Source organism: Phyllobates terribilis, unplaced genomic scaffold, assembly GCF_046119375.1.
Source record: "Phyllobates terribilis strain yellow unplaced genomic scaffold, ASM4611937v1 Scaffold_2__4_contigs__length_985480577, whole genome shotgun sequence".
Classification (NCBI taxonomy): Eukaryota; Metazoa; Chordata; class Amphibia; order Anura; family Dendrobatidae; genus Phyllobates; species Phyllobates terribilis.
Genome location: NW_027362762.1, coordinates 219,991,939 through 220,006,371, shown reverse-complemented (window position 1 = coordinate 220,006,371; position 14,433 = coordinate 219,991,939). Strand labels below are relative to the sequence as shown.

The following is a 14,433-nucleotide window of genomic DNA, read 5'->3' as shown; positions in this document are numbered from 1 at the left end:
TTCAGAGGTGGGTTACAATTGCGTTTTTAATAAAGGACACCTACCAGTGGTGAGTCTTCATATACTATAATCCCCTCCTTCACAGATGGCTGCAATGTGAGACTCTGCACAGTTGTGTCCCTGCAGGAAAAATAACAGATACATGGAAATCAAATACATTACTGATCAATAAGAATTATCTAAGGCTTATAACATGAAGAGATACAGAGATACATTGCAGTATACCTGTCCAATGATCCAATCAACATAGATATCCAGAGTATCTCCTGGGACTCACGCTGCACACACTACAAATTTGCATGAAAGGAGCTTTTTTATTTTATTTTAATGTTTAAAAAACATTGCTGCTTTCTGCGTAAAATATCACAGCTCTTGGCCATGGGCTGCCTTGGCGTTCACTATTAAGCTACATCTAAAGAAACCATGTACTTGTAAGCAAATATATACAGTAATTTACCTTAAGGCCACGTTCACACGTTCAGTATTTGGGTAGTACTGTATTTTACATCAGTATTTGGAAGCCAAAACCAGGTATGGAGCAGTCAGAGGAAAAGTATACATCTATACATGTTCTATATATAGTGTATTTCTTTGGTGCCCATGTCAGTTATTGTCTGCAGCGCTGACATGTCAAAAGTACTGCGGACAATCAATGAGCTCCGTGGCTCATGCCAGCTACTCAGTCGGAGTCACTGAGCTCACTGACTGACTGCAGCGCTGTAAACAAAAAGATCTCATTCAGACGTCAATGATTTTTCTCATATGCAAAACTGTCGAATTTCATCAGTGTTTTTGATCAGATTTTCAACAGAGTTTGGTCAGTGTCAGTTTTTATCATCAGTTTTTCTAGTATAAAAATTAAATCTGATGGCGGCTTCTCAAGCTTCTCCTATCAAACAGTGCGTGAAAAATGGACAGCATATGGATGACATTGAAGTGGTGTCTGATTTTTTTTCACTGACGCATAGACTTGCATTGGTAAGATTGATCTGAGACTCGGATATAAATAGGACGGGTTTCCGAGATTTTATGCGGATCACTCAATACAGGGACATGTGAACAGCTCCATAGATTAAAACAGGTACGAGTTTCAGATGGGAAAAACATGAACAGAACTCGTACACAAAATACTGACGTCTAAATGAGCCCTAACAGACACCGGGAGCAACGACGGAGACTCAGCGCTGGACCTGGGAGGGGGAGTAAAGCCAAGTTTGTCATTTTTAAAACAAACAACACCTGGGAATAGTTGTTTTCTGAAAACAGAAAAGCCCTTTAACTCTAGATGACCGCAATACTTATTTTTACAATCTAGCTGCCGATGCCATGTAAAGCTGATACTAAATGCACATGGCAGTGTTTAACTGCAGATCACACTGGATAGCACTCTGCCATTAATGAGATCGGGCTGAGAGCCTCTTCATGTGACAGGGACCTGAGATGAACAGCCCCCGGTCACAAAAAATGCTAAACACAGAAATGAATGTGAGCGGAAGGAAGCATGGGCACTGGCACGAAGGCATGAGTCGTGTGACCTAGTTGGTGGGCACTACAGTGATGATGTAGGTTAGTTATCACAAGTGTGTGAAAAGTATTTTGTGACATCAAACTTGTCCAGTTAAACTAATTGTAAAAGTTTAAAAACTAAAAAGAAACTGCGTCTAGATTGCTGAGCATTCCAGTCCTATGGCTTACCTCCCACCGGCTATCCTGATCCCTGGCTGCCAAGTACGTGTACTTATTGTAGGCACCTGTTCACACATGTGCCTTCATTAAAACGTTTCATGTATTAGCATGCTATTCCTCTAGTGTTAGGCCTAGTTCACACGTCATGGATTTGGATTACGCTTTGCAAATCCACTGCAATTTACAGTACAAGTAAAAGAAACTGCACAAATATAAAAGCAAGGTGCAGAAGTTTTCTGTGACATGTGAACATGACTAAGCCATCTTCAGAGCTTCAGGGATGTAATATTTCCTATTATCGGTTGTATTTATACTGGCACATATTGCTGGGGGTATTGCGTTATAAAATATAGGAGGGTCTGCCCGGACACAGACTGTTAATCTGTTATTCTCTGTTTTCATGTCGGTTTTCAGATGCATTTAACTTATATGGATGTTTGTCTTGTTTGTTCTGTATAATTACATTTAATATTGATTGTTATATTTTATATATTAGTCGGATGTGTGCTGCCTCCTTTTCTATATGATATGTACTTGCTTTTTTCAGTATGTTCAGACTTGTTCACACATGAGTGACACTCTGTAGTTTTTTTTATTTAGCTGCTGTGCACGATTCCTCCAGATCCCTCTCCCAAAATAGACAATAATTATCTCCATGTAGCTGCCTTTAAGCAAATCTCTGAAAGCTGTTAACAGTTCAAGAAAGAGGACTCCCCCCCCCCCCCCCCCCATATTCTCATTAAAAAAAACAAAATCTACCATCAAGAAAACAAGCAGGTAAGAAATCAAATATTTATCAGTATCTGGAAGAAGAATAAAAAAAATATATATGGTACATTCCCTTTAACTAGACAATACTACAACTACTGAAATAAATTATAATAAGGAGTAGAGTCTGAATGGATTAAAAGCTTAAAATGTCTTTGTTCTTTACAGTATTTCCTAGCTACAGTCAAATGCATCTTAGAATATATCACTGACTTACTCAAGTCCTTGGAGCATTTACGTGTATGTAGCCATGAGAAAGAAAACAGTTGACCTTTATGAATAAGTTCATAGATAACATGGAAGAAGAATAGTAAGAGGTCACTCCGTCCCCTGCTACCAAATCTGTTTCCAGTGTATCTTTCAAGACCTGAAGATGCCACTGTGTACAGTGGGGAAAATAAGTATTTGATACACTGCCGATTTTGCACGTTTTCCCACCTACAAAGAATGGAGAGGTCTGTAATTTTTATCGTAGGTACACTTCAACTGTGAGAGACAGAATCTAAAAAAAAATCCAGAAAATCACATTGTTTAACTTTTAAATAATTAAATTGCATTTTATTGCATGAAATAAGTATTTGATCACCTACTAACCAGCAAAAATTCTGGCTCTCATAGACCTGTTAGTTTTTCTTTAAGAAGCCCTCCTACTCTGCACTCATCTGTATGAATTGCACCTGTTTGAACATGTTACCTGTATAAAAGACACCAGTCCACACACAATCAATCACACTCCAACCTCTCCACTAGGGCCAAGAACAAAGAGCTGTCTAAGGACACCAGGGACAAAATTGTAGATCTGCACAAGGCTGGGATGGGCTACAGGGCCATAGGCAAGCAGCTTGGTGAGAAGGCAACAAGTGTTGGCACAATTATTAGAAAATGGAAAAAACACAAGATGACTGTCAATCTTCCTCGGTCTGGGGCTCCATGCAAGTTCTCGCCTCATAGGGTAAGGATGATTCTGAGAAAGGTCAGGCATCAGCCCAGAACTACATGGGAAGACCTGATCAATGACCTGAAGAAAGCTGGGACCACAGTCTCAAACATTACCATTAGTAACACACTACGCCGTCATGGATTTAAATTTTGTAGGGCACGCAAGGTCCCCTGCTCACGCCAGCACAAGTCCAGGCTCGTTTAAAGTTAGCCAATGACAATCTGGATGATCCAGAGGAGGCATGGGAGAAGGTCATGTGGTCAGATGAGATCAATCCCAAAGAACACTGTCCCAACCGTTAAGTATGGTGGGGGAAACATCATACTTTAGGGGTGCTTTTCTGCAAAGGGGACAGGATGACTGCACTGTCTTGAAGGGAGGATGGATAAGGTCATGTACCACGAGACTTTGGCCAACAACCTTCTTCCCTCAGTAAGAGCATTGAAGATGGGCCATGGCTGGATCTTCCAGCATGACAATGACTCGAAACACACAGCCAGAGTAACTAAGGAGTGCCTTCGTAAGGAGCATTTCTAGGTCCTGGAGTGGCCTGGCCACTCTCCACACCTAAACCCAATAGAAAATCTTTGAAGGGAGCTGAAACTCAATGGTGCCCAGCGACAGCCCCGAAACCTGAAAGATCTGGAGAAGATCTGTACAGAGGAGTGAGCCAAAATCCCTGCTGCAGTATGCACAAACTTAGTCAACAACTACAGGAAACGTCTGACCTCTGTAATTGCAAACAAAGGTTTCTGTACCAAATATTAAGTTCTGTTTTTCTATTGTATCAAATACTTATTTCATGCACTAAAATGCAAATTAATTATGTACGAATCGTACTATGTGATTTTCTGGATTTTTTTAGATTCTGTCTCTCACAGGTGAAGTTTTCCCGACAATAAAAATTACAGATCTCTCCATTCTTTGTAGGTGGGAAAACATGCAAAATCGGCAGTGTATCAAATACTTATTTTCCCCAATGTATGTCTATTAACACCAACGCTCGGAATACATCAAATATCACAAATATTTATTCACATTAAGGACTTTTACAGTTGCAAAATAAGAAAGTTACTTATTTTCCCCATTGTACATACTTTCACTTGATTAAATATACGTGTATAAGAGCAGGTATAAACGATTGTAGATCCTCTCATCCGAGAAAATAGAGCCGATTATGCACGATACTCTAATCAAACAGTATGAGCATAGTGTGCATCGATTCTATCGGATGCAGAGAAGAGGGACAAAAAAAAATTCTAAATCTTCTCCATTCTGTTAGGCTGCAGAAACCGGACCGCACTCAGATGTGATCCAAATGCGGTCCGATGTTTCCCAACAACTCATTGATTTGCATGACTTAGTGCAAACTGAATATCGGATCAAACTCGGGCCTTGGCGACAACTGCTATATGGATCATCAATGAACCACAGAGAAAAAGTGAAACCTGTGAAGACCTCTGTGGCTCTCGGAAAAGTATGGGTGGAGTTGTAACTTTCCATCTGGGAAAAAAAGCGGGTGTACAGCTTTTTCCTGGGGAGTTACTTTGAACCAATACAACTCTCATGATGAAGATAACAGCAATATAAAGTGATTTTAGCGCAGCATTTACGCACACACAGGCTCTTACTCACCAGTGTGTTACTATGGACATCTTTTGCATAATTATAAGCCATGTGTATTTCACGGTTTCCTTCGGAGACCGAATATGCGGGAGAAATATTGAGTGTTCCATGTTTCCAATCTATTTCTTGGCATGTTGTTCAATAAACAGATGGTGAATGATCGTACACAGCATTTTAGGTTTAATTCCAGAGAGACTTTTGTCCATCTGTATTTATATTTGACATTCAGTTTGGGAACGTCAGAGTACAGACTTGGCTGCCTGCATTCTAAATCTGTTCTAGAAATAACAACATGACTGCGCTGCGCTGACTTCCAGCAAGGAAAAGTAAATCTGAATGGTTTATTATGTAATCTCTAATAAATATTTCTGATGTTTTATACCAGAGGTTTGCAGTCTAGCAACCTATTCCCTACTAAACATTCCAGCCCGCAGAGGCTGAAAATAACTCCTCACACAGCAGAAGCAAAGGGCATAGATTAACCACAAGAAATATCTCATGGCCGCCATGATTCCTGCAGTCATACGATACTGTTTAATGGATGAGTCCCTTAGCTATATATCTAATACTAGATGGTAGCCCGATTCAAACGCATCGGGTATTCTAGAATATGTATGCGGTACACCGGGCGCAATCAGCAGAGCGGTGTTTAAATTTGGCACCAATAGTGCTGATTGGTCGTGGCCGGCGTCCGCGACCAATCAGCACAGCGGTTTTTAAATTTGGTGCCAATATCGCTGATTGGTCGCGGCCGGCGGCCGCGAGCAATCAGCACGGCGTTTTTTACATCTGGCGCCAATATCGCTGATTGGTCGTGGCCGGCGGGCGCTGATTGGCCGCGGCCGGACCAATCAGCGACGCGGGATTTCCTGGACAGACAGACGGACGGACGGACAGACGGTATTACTGAGGACCGGGCAGCGGCGCTGCCTGTGCGGGTACTTCCACTGCGAGCAGCCGTCCCTCCCTTCACACTTGCCGTCGGGAGATCAGCGGACCAAGCCGCTGATCTCCCGACGGTAGCCACATGGGGGTCAGCGGTGCCGCACGTCGGGGTACTTGTGCTGGCGCCGCTCATCTCCCGGCTGCATCGCCCCTGACCTCCGTCCGGCAGATGAGCCGCTAACGGCCGCCATCTTTTTCTGAAATCTCGCGTCGCTGATTGGCCGCGACCGGACCAATCAGCGACGCGGGATTTCCTGGACAGACAGACGGGATAAGACGATTATATATATTAGATGGCACTTTCATAATATTAGGGGTAAAATCTGAACATAAACTGAAAACATGGCCAGTCCTTTCCTCCATTTCTGAAAAAAATCAGCGTTTGAATTGATATGTAAATAAGGCTGAAGAGCTATTTATATATCTGAAGCCTCTGTCACTCCAGCTCTATTCCCTGCCCAGCGTCGCCCTCTTGCTTGACTGACAGCCTCTATGCTGTGTGACTTAAAGAAAACCAGTCACCATTTTTTGCCACCTAATCTGAGAGCAGCATAATGTAGAGACAGATTCCAGCGATGTGTCACTTACCGGGCTGCTCAGTGTAGTTTTGACAAAATCACTGATTTATCAGCAGTGGATTATCATTAGAGGACTAGTAAACCTGCTGCCAGGCAGCCAACCATATTCATAAGCTCTATATAACCCTGCACCAATGATTGGTAGCTTTCTGGGTAAACTGCACATGGGCAGATCACTGGTGGGGGTGGGGTTATATAGAACTCAGCATTCAGAGAGCTGCTATATCTGTAGCAAATAAAACAGTGATTTTATCATAATGACCGCAAGCAGCTCACTAAGTGACACATTAATGCAATCAGAGTCTCAGCCCCTAGAACATGCTACTCTCAGATTACATAGCCAAACCCCGGTGACAGATTCCCTTTAATGCAAAGGAGCCTTCAGTCAAACAGGAGGCGGTGGCGCTGGACGAGGAATAGAGTTGGAGTGACATGGGCTTCAGATCTACAGCCTCATTTGCATATCAATTCAAACACTGATTTCTTAGTAATGGAGGAACAGACTGAAAATCTTTTTGACAGATTTTCTTTAAACAACGATATTAGAATGAACTACTGCCTTTACATTATGTGAAATACATGTTCATATTGTTGGAGAATAAAAAGGAAAATATGTGAAAAATAATGTTAAATCCAAAAATGATACATGAAAAAATATACTGATAGCAAACAACAAGATTCTAGCAATCTTTCTAGGATTTTGCATCCACATCTGACTACTTGTTAGTTCCAAGATGCAGCTTTGTCAGAAGAGATAAGGGTTTGTAAATTAATAGGCTTGTTACATAACCGAAACAAAAATGATGTCACAGCAGAGCAACACAATAAAGCCAGAAGAAAAGAAGCTTGTTAGTATGGGGTCACGTGGTCAGGAGGCACTGCTGACACTGTGCATTAGCCGGGTTACAGTACTGACTGCCTATCCCTGCTGGAGAAGCAGAAAGTTACATAAGAGATTAATAAATACAATTTAGCCATTCCTACTAGGCTGGCATTCACTTATAGATGCTAGGTACTTTATATAATCCTATCAATCAATAAACTCCACTTATTTAAAGTAAAATACAATTATATCAATGACCTGTCCATAGGATCGGTGGGGGTCCAACACCCGAGAGCCCCTCCGGTAAGCTGTTACCAGTTATGGCACAGGGCAGAAACAGCGTGCAGAGCGGAAGAGCACAGCGCTGTCATACTGTTAGTGACCACTTCTAGATACTGCAGATCATCTACCAGTGAAGTCCATATAGTTCGATCTATTACTGTACAGTGTTGATCCAGAGCAAGACAATAAGAAAGTCTCATGTGGTAGAGCCAATTATAAGGTTAAACCTTCCAGACTACTGATGCGGCAAAAAAAATCCTTATTCAGTGATAAATCTATGGATCTGTTCATACAGGGGTGCGCAACCTGCGGCCCGTGATGCCATTCTGTGCAGCCTCCAAACAAATGGAAACAAAAATGCTTGTCAGACTGGTTAATGTGTGAGAAGCCACACACAGGGGACTAGTGGCACACACGGAGGACCAGTGGCACACACGGAGGACCAGTGGCACACACGGAGGACCAGTGGCACACACGGAGGACCAGTGGCACACACGGAGGACCAGTGGCACACACAGAGGACCAGTGGCACACACAGAGGACCAGTGCCACACACAGAGGAGTAGTGCCACACACAGAGGACTAGTGCCACACACAGAGGAGTAGTGCCACACATAGATGAGTAGTGCCACACACAGAGGACTAGTGCCACACACAGAGGAGTAGTGCCACACACAGAGGACTAGTGCCACACACAGAGGAGTAGTGCCACACACAGAGGACTAGTGCCACACACAGAGGACTAGTGCCACACACAGAGGACTAGTGCCACACATAGATGAGTAGTGACCGGCAGCTGAGGAGCAGGGACTGGCAAGTACTAATGGTGGCCTGTGTGGACACCTCTGGATGCCTCATACTTCAGGAGAATGGGGTCTCTTGCCCAATTTAGCACTCCAGAAAGGAGTATGTGAATTAAACAGGTGGCTTTCCAAGTCTGAGACTCGCTCCACTGTAGTTTCTGGGAGTTCTGAAATGTTAGGCAACAAGCAGAAAAACCCATAACCTATACTATGGAAAGCCATGTGCATTTATGACCTCATCCTCACCAGGGTATATTCACATAGTTTTTTCTCCAGGGCTGTGTAGTCGGTATAAAATGGACCAACTCAAACTCCTAAAATATATAATAAATTGGTACAGTAGTACAATGCAGGATGTGCTATACAATTTTTCATAGGAATTTAGGAAAGTTATGAAATGTCCTATTCCTGATCTAAGGATTCAAAGGGTTTTTCCCACAAACAAAAGTTTATTTTAGAAATTGTCTGTGTCTGACCATGTCCGGAACATACCACATCTCCTGGGCAGGGGAGGAAGCAAGAGACAATACAGACATTACAGCAGGGGATCGCAGAGGATTCATTTTGTGAGGTAAAATATTGTTTAAAAACAGGCAGTGAAATGTTTTACCTCACAAAATGAATCCTCAGCGATCTCCTGCTGTAATGTCTGTATTGTCTCTTGCTTCCTCCCCTGCCCAGGAGCTGTGGTATGTTCTGTACACGGTCAGACACAGACAATTTTTAACATGAACTTTTGTTTGTGGTAAAACCCCTTTAAGCTTTTAGTTGAGATGAATCTGTGCTGCACTTTATGTACACGCTCAGTAGTGAGGCCGTGCTGTGGAGTCGAAGTCGTGGAATCGGAGGAGTCTGAGGTTTGGCTTACCAACTCCACAGCCCTGTTTTTTACATGAGGATTTTACAAAAAAAATTCTTGTATAAAAAAAAAAAAAAATCTTCTTGAATAAGCTTGCTAATGTTTTTACTGGGAAATGCTCAAAATGACATGAATAAAACAGCACTGTGTACACAATAGGAGATTTTCCACATTAAAATCAATCGGAAGCTTATTCAAAGAGTAGATGAAGAGGTTTTGATGTGGAATTCAGAGCAGAACCTTGTCAAAAGAACTCTGAAAGTACTAGGGTATGGGCACGGAAAGACTTTTAAACTCGGGTAAACCTGCAGAGTTTTTTAAGCAGAAGACGCTTTTATGAAAATGTCGGCGCTTTCTTTGATGACTTTTCAGACGTTATTTGCGGTATTTTTTACTTGTATGTATAAAATAGTGACTGGGTTATAAGCAGAAGCGACCTAAAGAATTGTCAGGTCAATAATTGATGAAGAAAAAAAAATCAATTGGTCAATTATTGATAACAAAGTTAGACATTGATTACAATAAATGACAAATCTACCACAGCATTATGAAAAAATATATAATCAATGAAAACATTTTAAACTCTTAATGAAAAAAAAAGAATCCCAAAATTAATTGTAAAGTGCCCCCTAAACCTCTATGTATCATTAATGGACTGGGAATTAAAAAAAAAAATCAATCACTAGCAATAAATGTGTGCACCCAAAATGTGTTTTATCCAGGTTATATAATAATGTCTAAGTGCATCTGTACGGTCACCGAAATCCACCCATCACTGGCCCATTTGTGCTCCTTTGAATCTGGTCTTTTTCTGTTTATGTCTCACATACTGGCAATCAAATTTATACAGACTATACTATAGTCATTATTTCTGCATGTCTTTTGTCTTGTTTTTTTTTGTTTTTCGCCTGTTTTTCATTCGCATCATATTAATCTTTTCATTTGAGCCCTTTTTTTTTATATATATATTTTATAATTTATATATAGGTTTTTGCTTTTTTTTTTATATTCACTATTGTGGACGAAGTTTAGGGTTTCTAGATGTTTTAATCTGTTTCATCACTTGCAACTTTTCCAAAAGTTGTAAAATATGTCACAAATGTACTACAGTTCCCCCAGTGTGCACCATTTTGAAGAATTTGGCACAAAAAAATATGTCAGAATAAAACAAGACAAAAAAGAAAATTGACTTAGTGATGATTACACAATGTATGCATCATATGCATGTAGGCCTCTTCTGTGGAATCCCACCTGCTCGGTCTATCTATATCCACTAGTTACATGACAATTCTCAATTACTAAGCGCAGTTTTATTGCATAAATTATGTTACGAGAACATTAGGTTTCATCAGTTTCTACACTGCATTTAAGCAGCAGTAATATGGCTCAGTATGGAAGATGTATATTCAGTGCCAAGAGAATATTTTCTGCTTTGTCCTGAAGGATTTAAACCTAACTTAGATTTACACACTAAATTAGATTCCTAGATTTTACATTTAAGGTAAATATATAGGATAAAAGAAGCTCACACCTTTGAACCCAACACACAACATCAGAAAAATGGTGATGCCATAGGCAGCAAGAGGATATATTGTACTTGACTCGCGCACGCCACATCTCTAAAATTACGGTAGGAATATACTGCCAACTTGGTAAGCAAAGAGATAGGAAATTAACATTTACAGACAGTAGCAGAGAGAAGAAAAAACTGACTGTTAGGTGTGAATTTGGATGAGGCATGAGCATCTATCTCAAGAATGAGGTCTCATCTTGAGTTGCCGTGTATAGAGACGTGGCCATGCGTGCATATCTCTCACAATCTATTTCCATGGAGGTTAAAAAAAAAATAGCCAATCATGCTTGACTGTTCTTGAGACATTGAGACAGGTACAGGTTCAATCAGTGAAAATTGAAAAGAAAAAGTCTACACACCTGTTAAAATACCAGGTTTTTATCATGTAAAACAAATCATACCAAGAATAATAATTTTAGAAGTTTTTCCACCATTAATGTCACCAATAATGTGTACAATTCAATTGAAAAACAAACTGATTTTTTTTTTTTTTTTTTAGGGGGAATATAAAAATAACAAAACTGCAAAAACTGTGGTTGCATAAGTATGAACGCCCTCTTTTTATTGAGGATGTAGTTATGTTCTGAATTAGCCAATCACATTTAAACTCAGAGCTTGGGCACGATAAGGGCGCGGCGGGGGTTGAACACCACAGCTCGTCTAATTCATGATGAGTTCGTAATCTTACTCCCTAATTTCCTTAGTCCCTAATTTCTGGCTTGGCGCACACCACTTGTCAGAAGCTGCTAATTCATTAAGAGGCATGAATGAATGAATCAGGAGTGTCTGACATGCCCCCTCATCACACCAGTGATACAACTGACGGTCTTGATGAATTGTGGCATTGAATTCAGATGCATTCAATTTAGTGCAAACCTGTAAACTGCACCTGTCAAGTAATAGTTATAATCTCACTAAAGTCTGTGCATAGCAAAAAGATCTAATCTTAAAGCCTTTTTCTACAGAGCTTCTTTCTACTTACAAAAACTTTACAGAGGAGTCACACGTAACTCAGCCCGGGTAATGCTAGGAATATGGGAATTCAAGAACGGTATTATACTGACACACAAGACATTTTTCAAGCCAAAGAATTTCTGAGGCATTGTTTTTTTGTTTTTTTTTTCAAGCAAGCATGGTTCAGTTTTTTCTGTAGTCTGAAAATTACACTATTTATGGGAAACCGCATGTGACTATAATCATCAGATTCATAGCTAATTTCTAAAATAAAAAAGTGGCTTTTCAACATCAACAAACTCACATTCAGCATCCCTGTTACGCTCCTAGGTGGCACATGCGGTTCATGGACCCAGTGTGCCACAGACCGGACTTACCCTGGAGAGGCGTGACTAAGCAGCTACCTTGGTGTTCACTGGAGCTTCTAGTGGTGAGGTCAGGCTTGTGCAGCAGGTAGCTACCAAGTGCCACTCCAGGGCAATGTCCGGCAGTAGCTGCTGACCCTAAAGGGCAGACACATTACTTCAGATTCTCAATAGGGGGGGACGGCCACTTGGGACAAGTTCAGACAATGCCGACAGGAAGGCCACAGGGACAGGTTCTCACTGTGCAGACAGGTCAGCCACTGGGACAAGTTCACACTGTGCAGACAAGACGGTCACTGGGACAGGTTCAGACTGTGCAGACAGGATGGCCACAGGGACAAGTTCACATTGTGCAGACAAGACGGTCACTGGGACAGGTTTAGACTGCGCATACAGGACAGCAACTGGGACAGGTTTAGACTGCGCATATAGGACAGCAACTGGGACAGGTTCAAACTGTGCAGACAGGACGGCAACTGGGACAGGTTCAAACTGCGCATACAGGACAGCCACTTGGACAGGTTCAGACTGTGCAGACAGGACAGCCAATGGGACAAGTTCACACTGTGCAGAAAAGACGGTCACTGGGACAGGTTCAGACAGGACGGCCACTGTTACAGGTTCGAGCTATGCCAACTGGATGGCCACAGGGACAGGTTCAGAGTTCTGGCCTTGGTATTCAGCCCCCAGGGTGTCAGACAGGTACCGCCAATGTGGCCATGGGGTACAGGTACCGCAAACCCAGTTTCAGGATTCGGACACCGCCGAAGCGGTCACAGGAACAAGGACAAGTAAACTGGACTAAAAAAAAACAGGACACAGGATAAGGGAAACTATAACAGGCTAGCTGTAAGTTTTAACTAAATGCCTCCCAAACGATAGCTGGGCGCATTAACCCTAGAACGCATGACCATAAAAATCTACACTTTCACATACCTGGGGCCTTTTAGGCCCGTGTGCAAATAATAAGTAAATGACCAACTGGAAATGACAAACAACTATTTACCTGAGGAATACCTAGAGTTTCAAAATTCTAACTAAAGAAATCTTAAAGAAAATAGAAAACAATTAACAGGGCGGGCCTGTGAGGCCCCAGGTATGCGTTCTAGGGTTAACCAGATGCGCGAGCTGCCCCTTTAAGAACAGGGGAAAGCACACGCATTAGGCGTGCCACCGGACCATAGTGCGGCATGCACAGCAAGGGGGAGAGGAAGCAGAAAGACGACGGGGACCACGCCGAGGCGATGAGTAAGCTGGCGTCTCTGCATGGAGGGGGAAGAGGACACCATGCAGGGACGCCGGCACTACCCGCTACAGTCCCGTTAAAATGCCATATGTCTATTATCCATGTTTTACTCATACGTCTTTTACTTACCATGTCTGCAAACAATATATGGTGGCTAGCTTTACATGATAGCCAGTCATCCATTCTGGTATTGTTAATTACATACATGTCATGTCAATAACTGCAAAACCCTTAGGCTATGTGCCCACGTAGCAGATTTGATGCAGAGCATTTTTGCCTTTCTCTGGCAGAAAAAAACGCATGCAGATTTACATGCGTTTTTTCTGCCAGAGAGAAGCGTTTTTACATGCGTTTTTTAAAGCACTTTTCCAAGCAATTTTGAGCATCACTCGGAAAAGTGCTCGACAAGTTGGTCTCACAATATAAATCCATGCAACCGGCAGGGATTTATATTGTGTGACCAACTTAGATGCTTTAAATGCTGCATCTATACTAAAAAAAAAAGAATTAAAAAGTTAAAAATTAAAAAAAACCTGTATACTCACCTCTCCGGTCTGCTCCCGGCGGCGTCCACTCTCCTCGGCATCCCGCAGTGTACTTGCAGGACCTGCGGTGACCTCATTTAGTCAGCTGATGGTCACGCGACCATCACCAGACCGCTAATGTCAGTGGTCGCGTGACCATCAGCTGACTAAATGACGTCACCGCAGGTCCTGCAAGTACAGCACGGGATGCCGAGGAGAGAGGATGCGGCCGGGAGCAGACCGGAGAGGTGAGTATACAGGTTTTTTTTATTTTTAACTTTTTTATTTATTTTCTTCACCGCGTGGCAGCCGGGATGAAGAGGAGTTGTAGTCTCCTCTTCATCCTGGGTACAACAAGCACCGCGATTATGCTGCAAATTCGCAACCATTGAATTTAATTGAAACGCAGCAAATCCACATATACCTGCAGGTTTGCTGCATTTCAATGTTCCTCAATGGCC

At 42.0% G+C, this 14,433-nt stretch overlaps 1 protein-coding gene across 1 annotated transcript in view; it reads right to left on the bottom strand.

Moving 5' to 3' along the window:
• VWA8 (von Willebrand factor A domain containing 8) overlaps positions 1-14,433 on the bottom strand; it is a 524,780-nt gene that overhangs the window by 223,983 nt on the left and 286,364 nt on the right. The window contains exon 23 of the mRNA XM_073663915.1: positions 45-120. Within this exon, the coding sequence (XP_073520016.1) occupies positions 45-120 (76 nt within the window). The remainder of the gene's footprint in view (positions 1-44; positions 121-14,433) is intronic.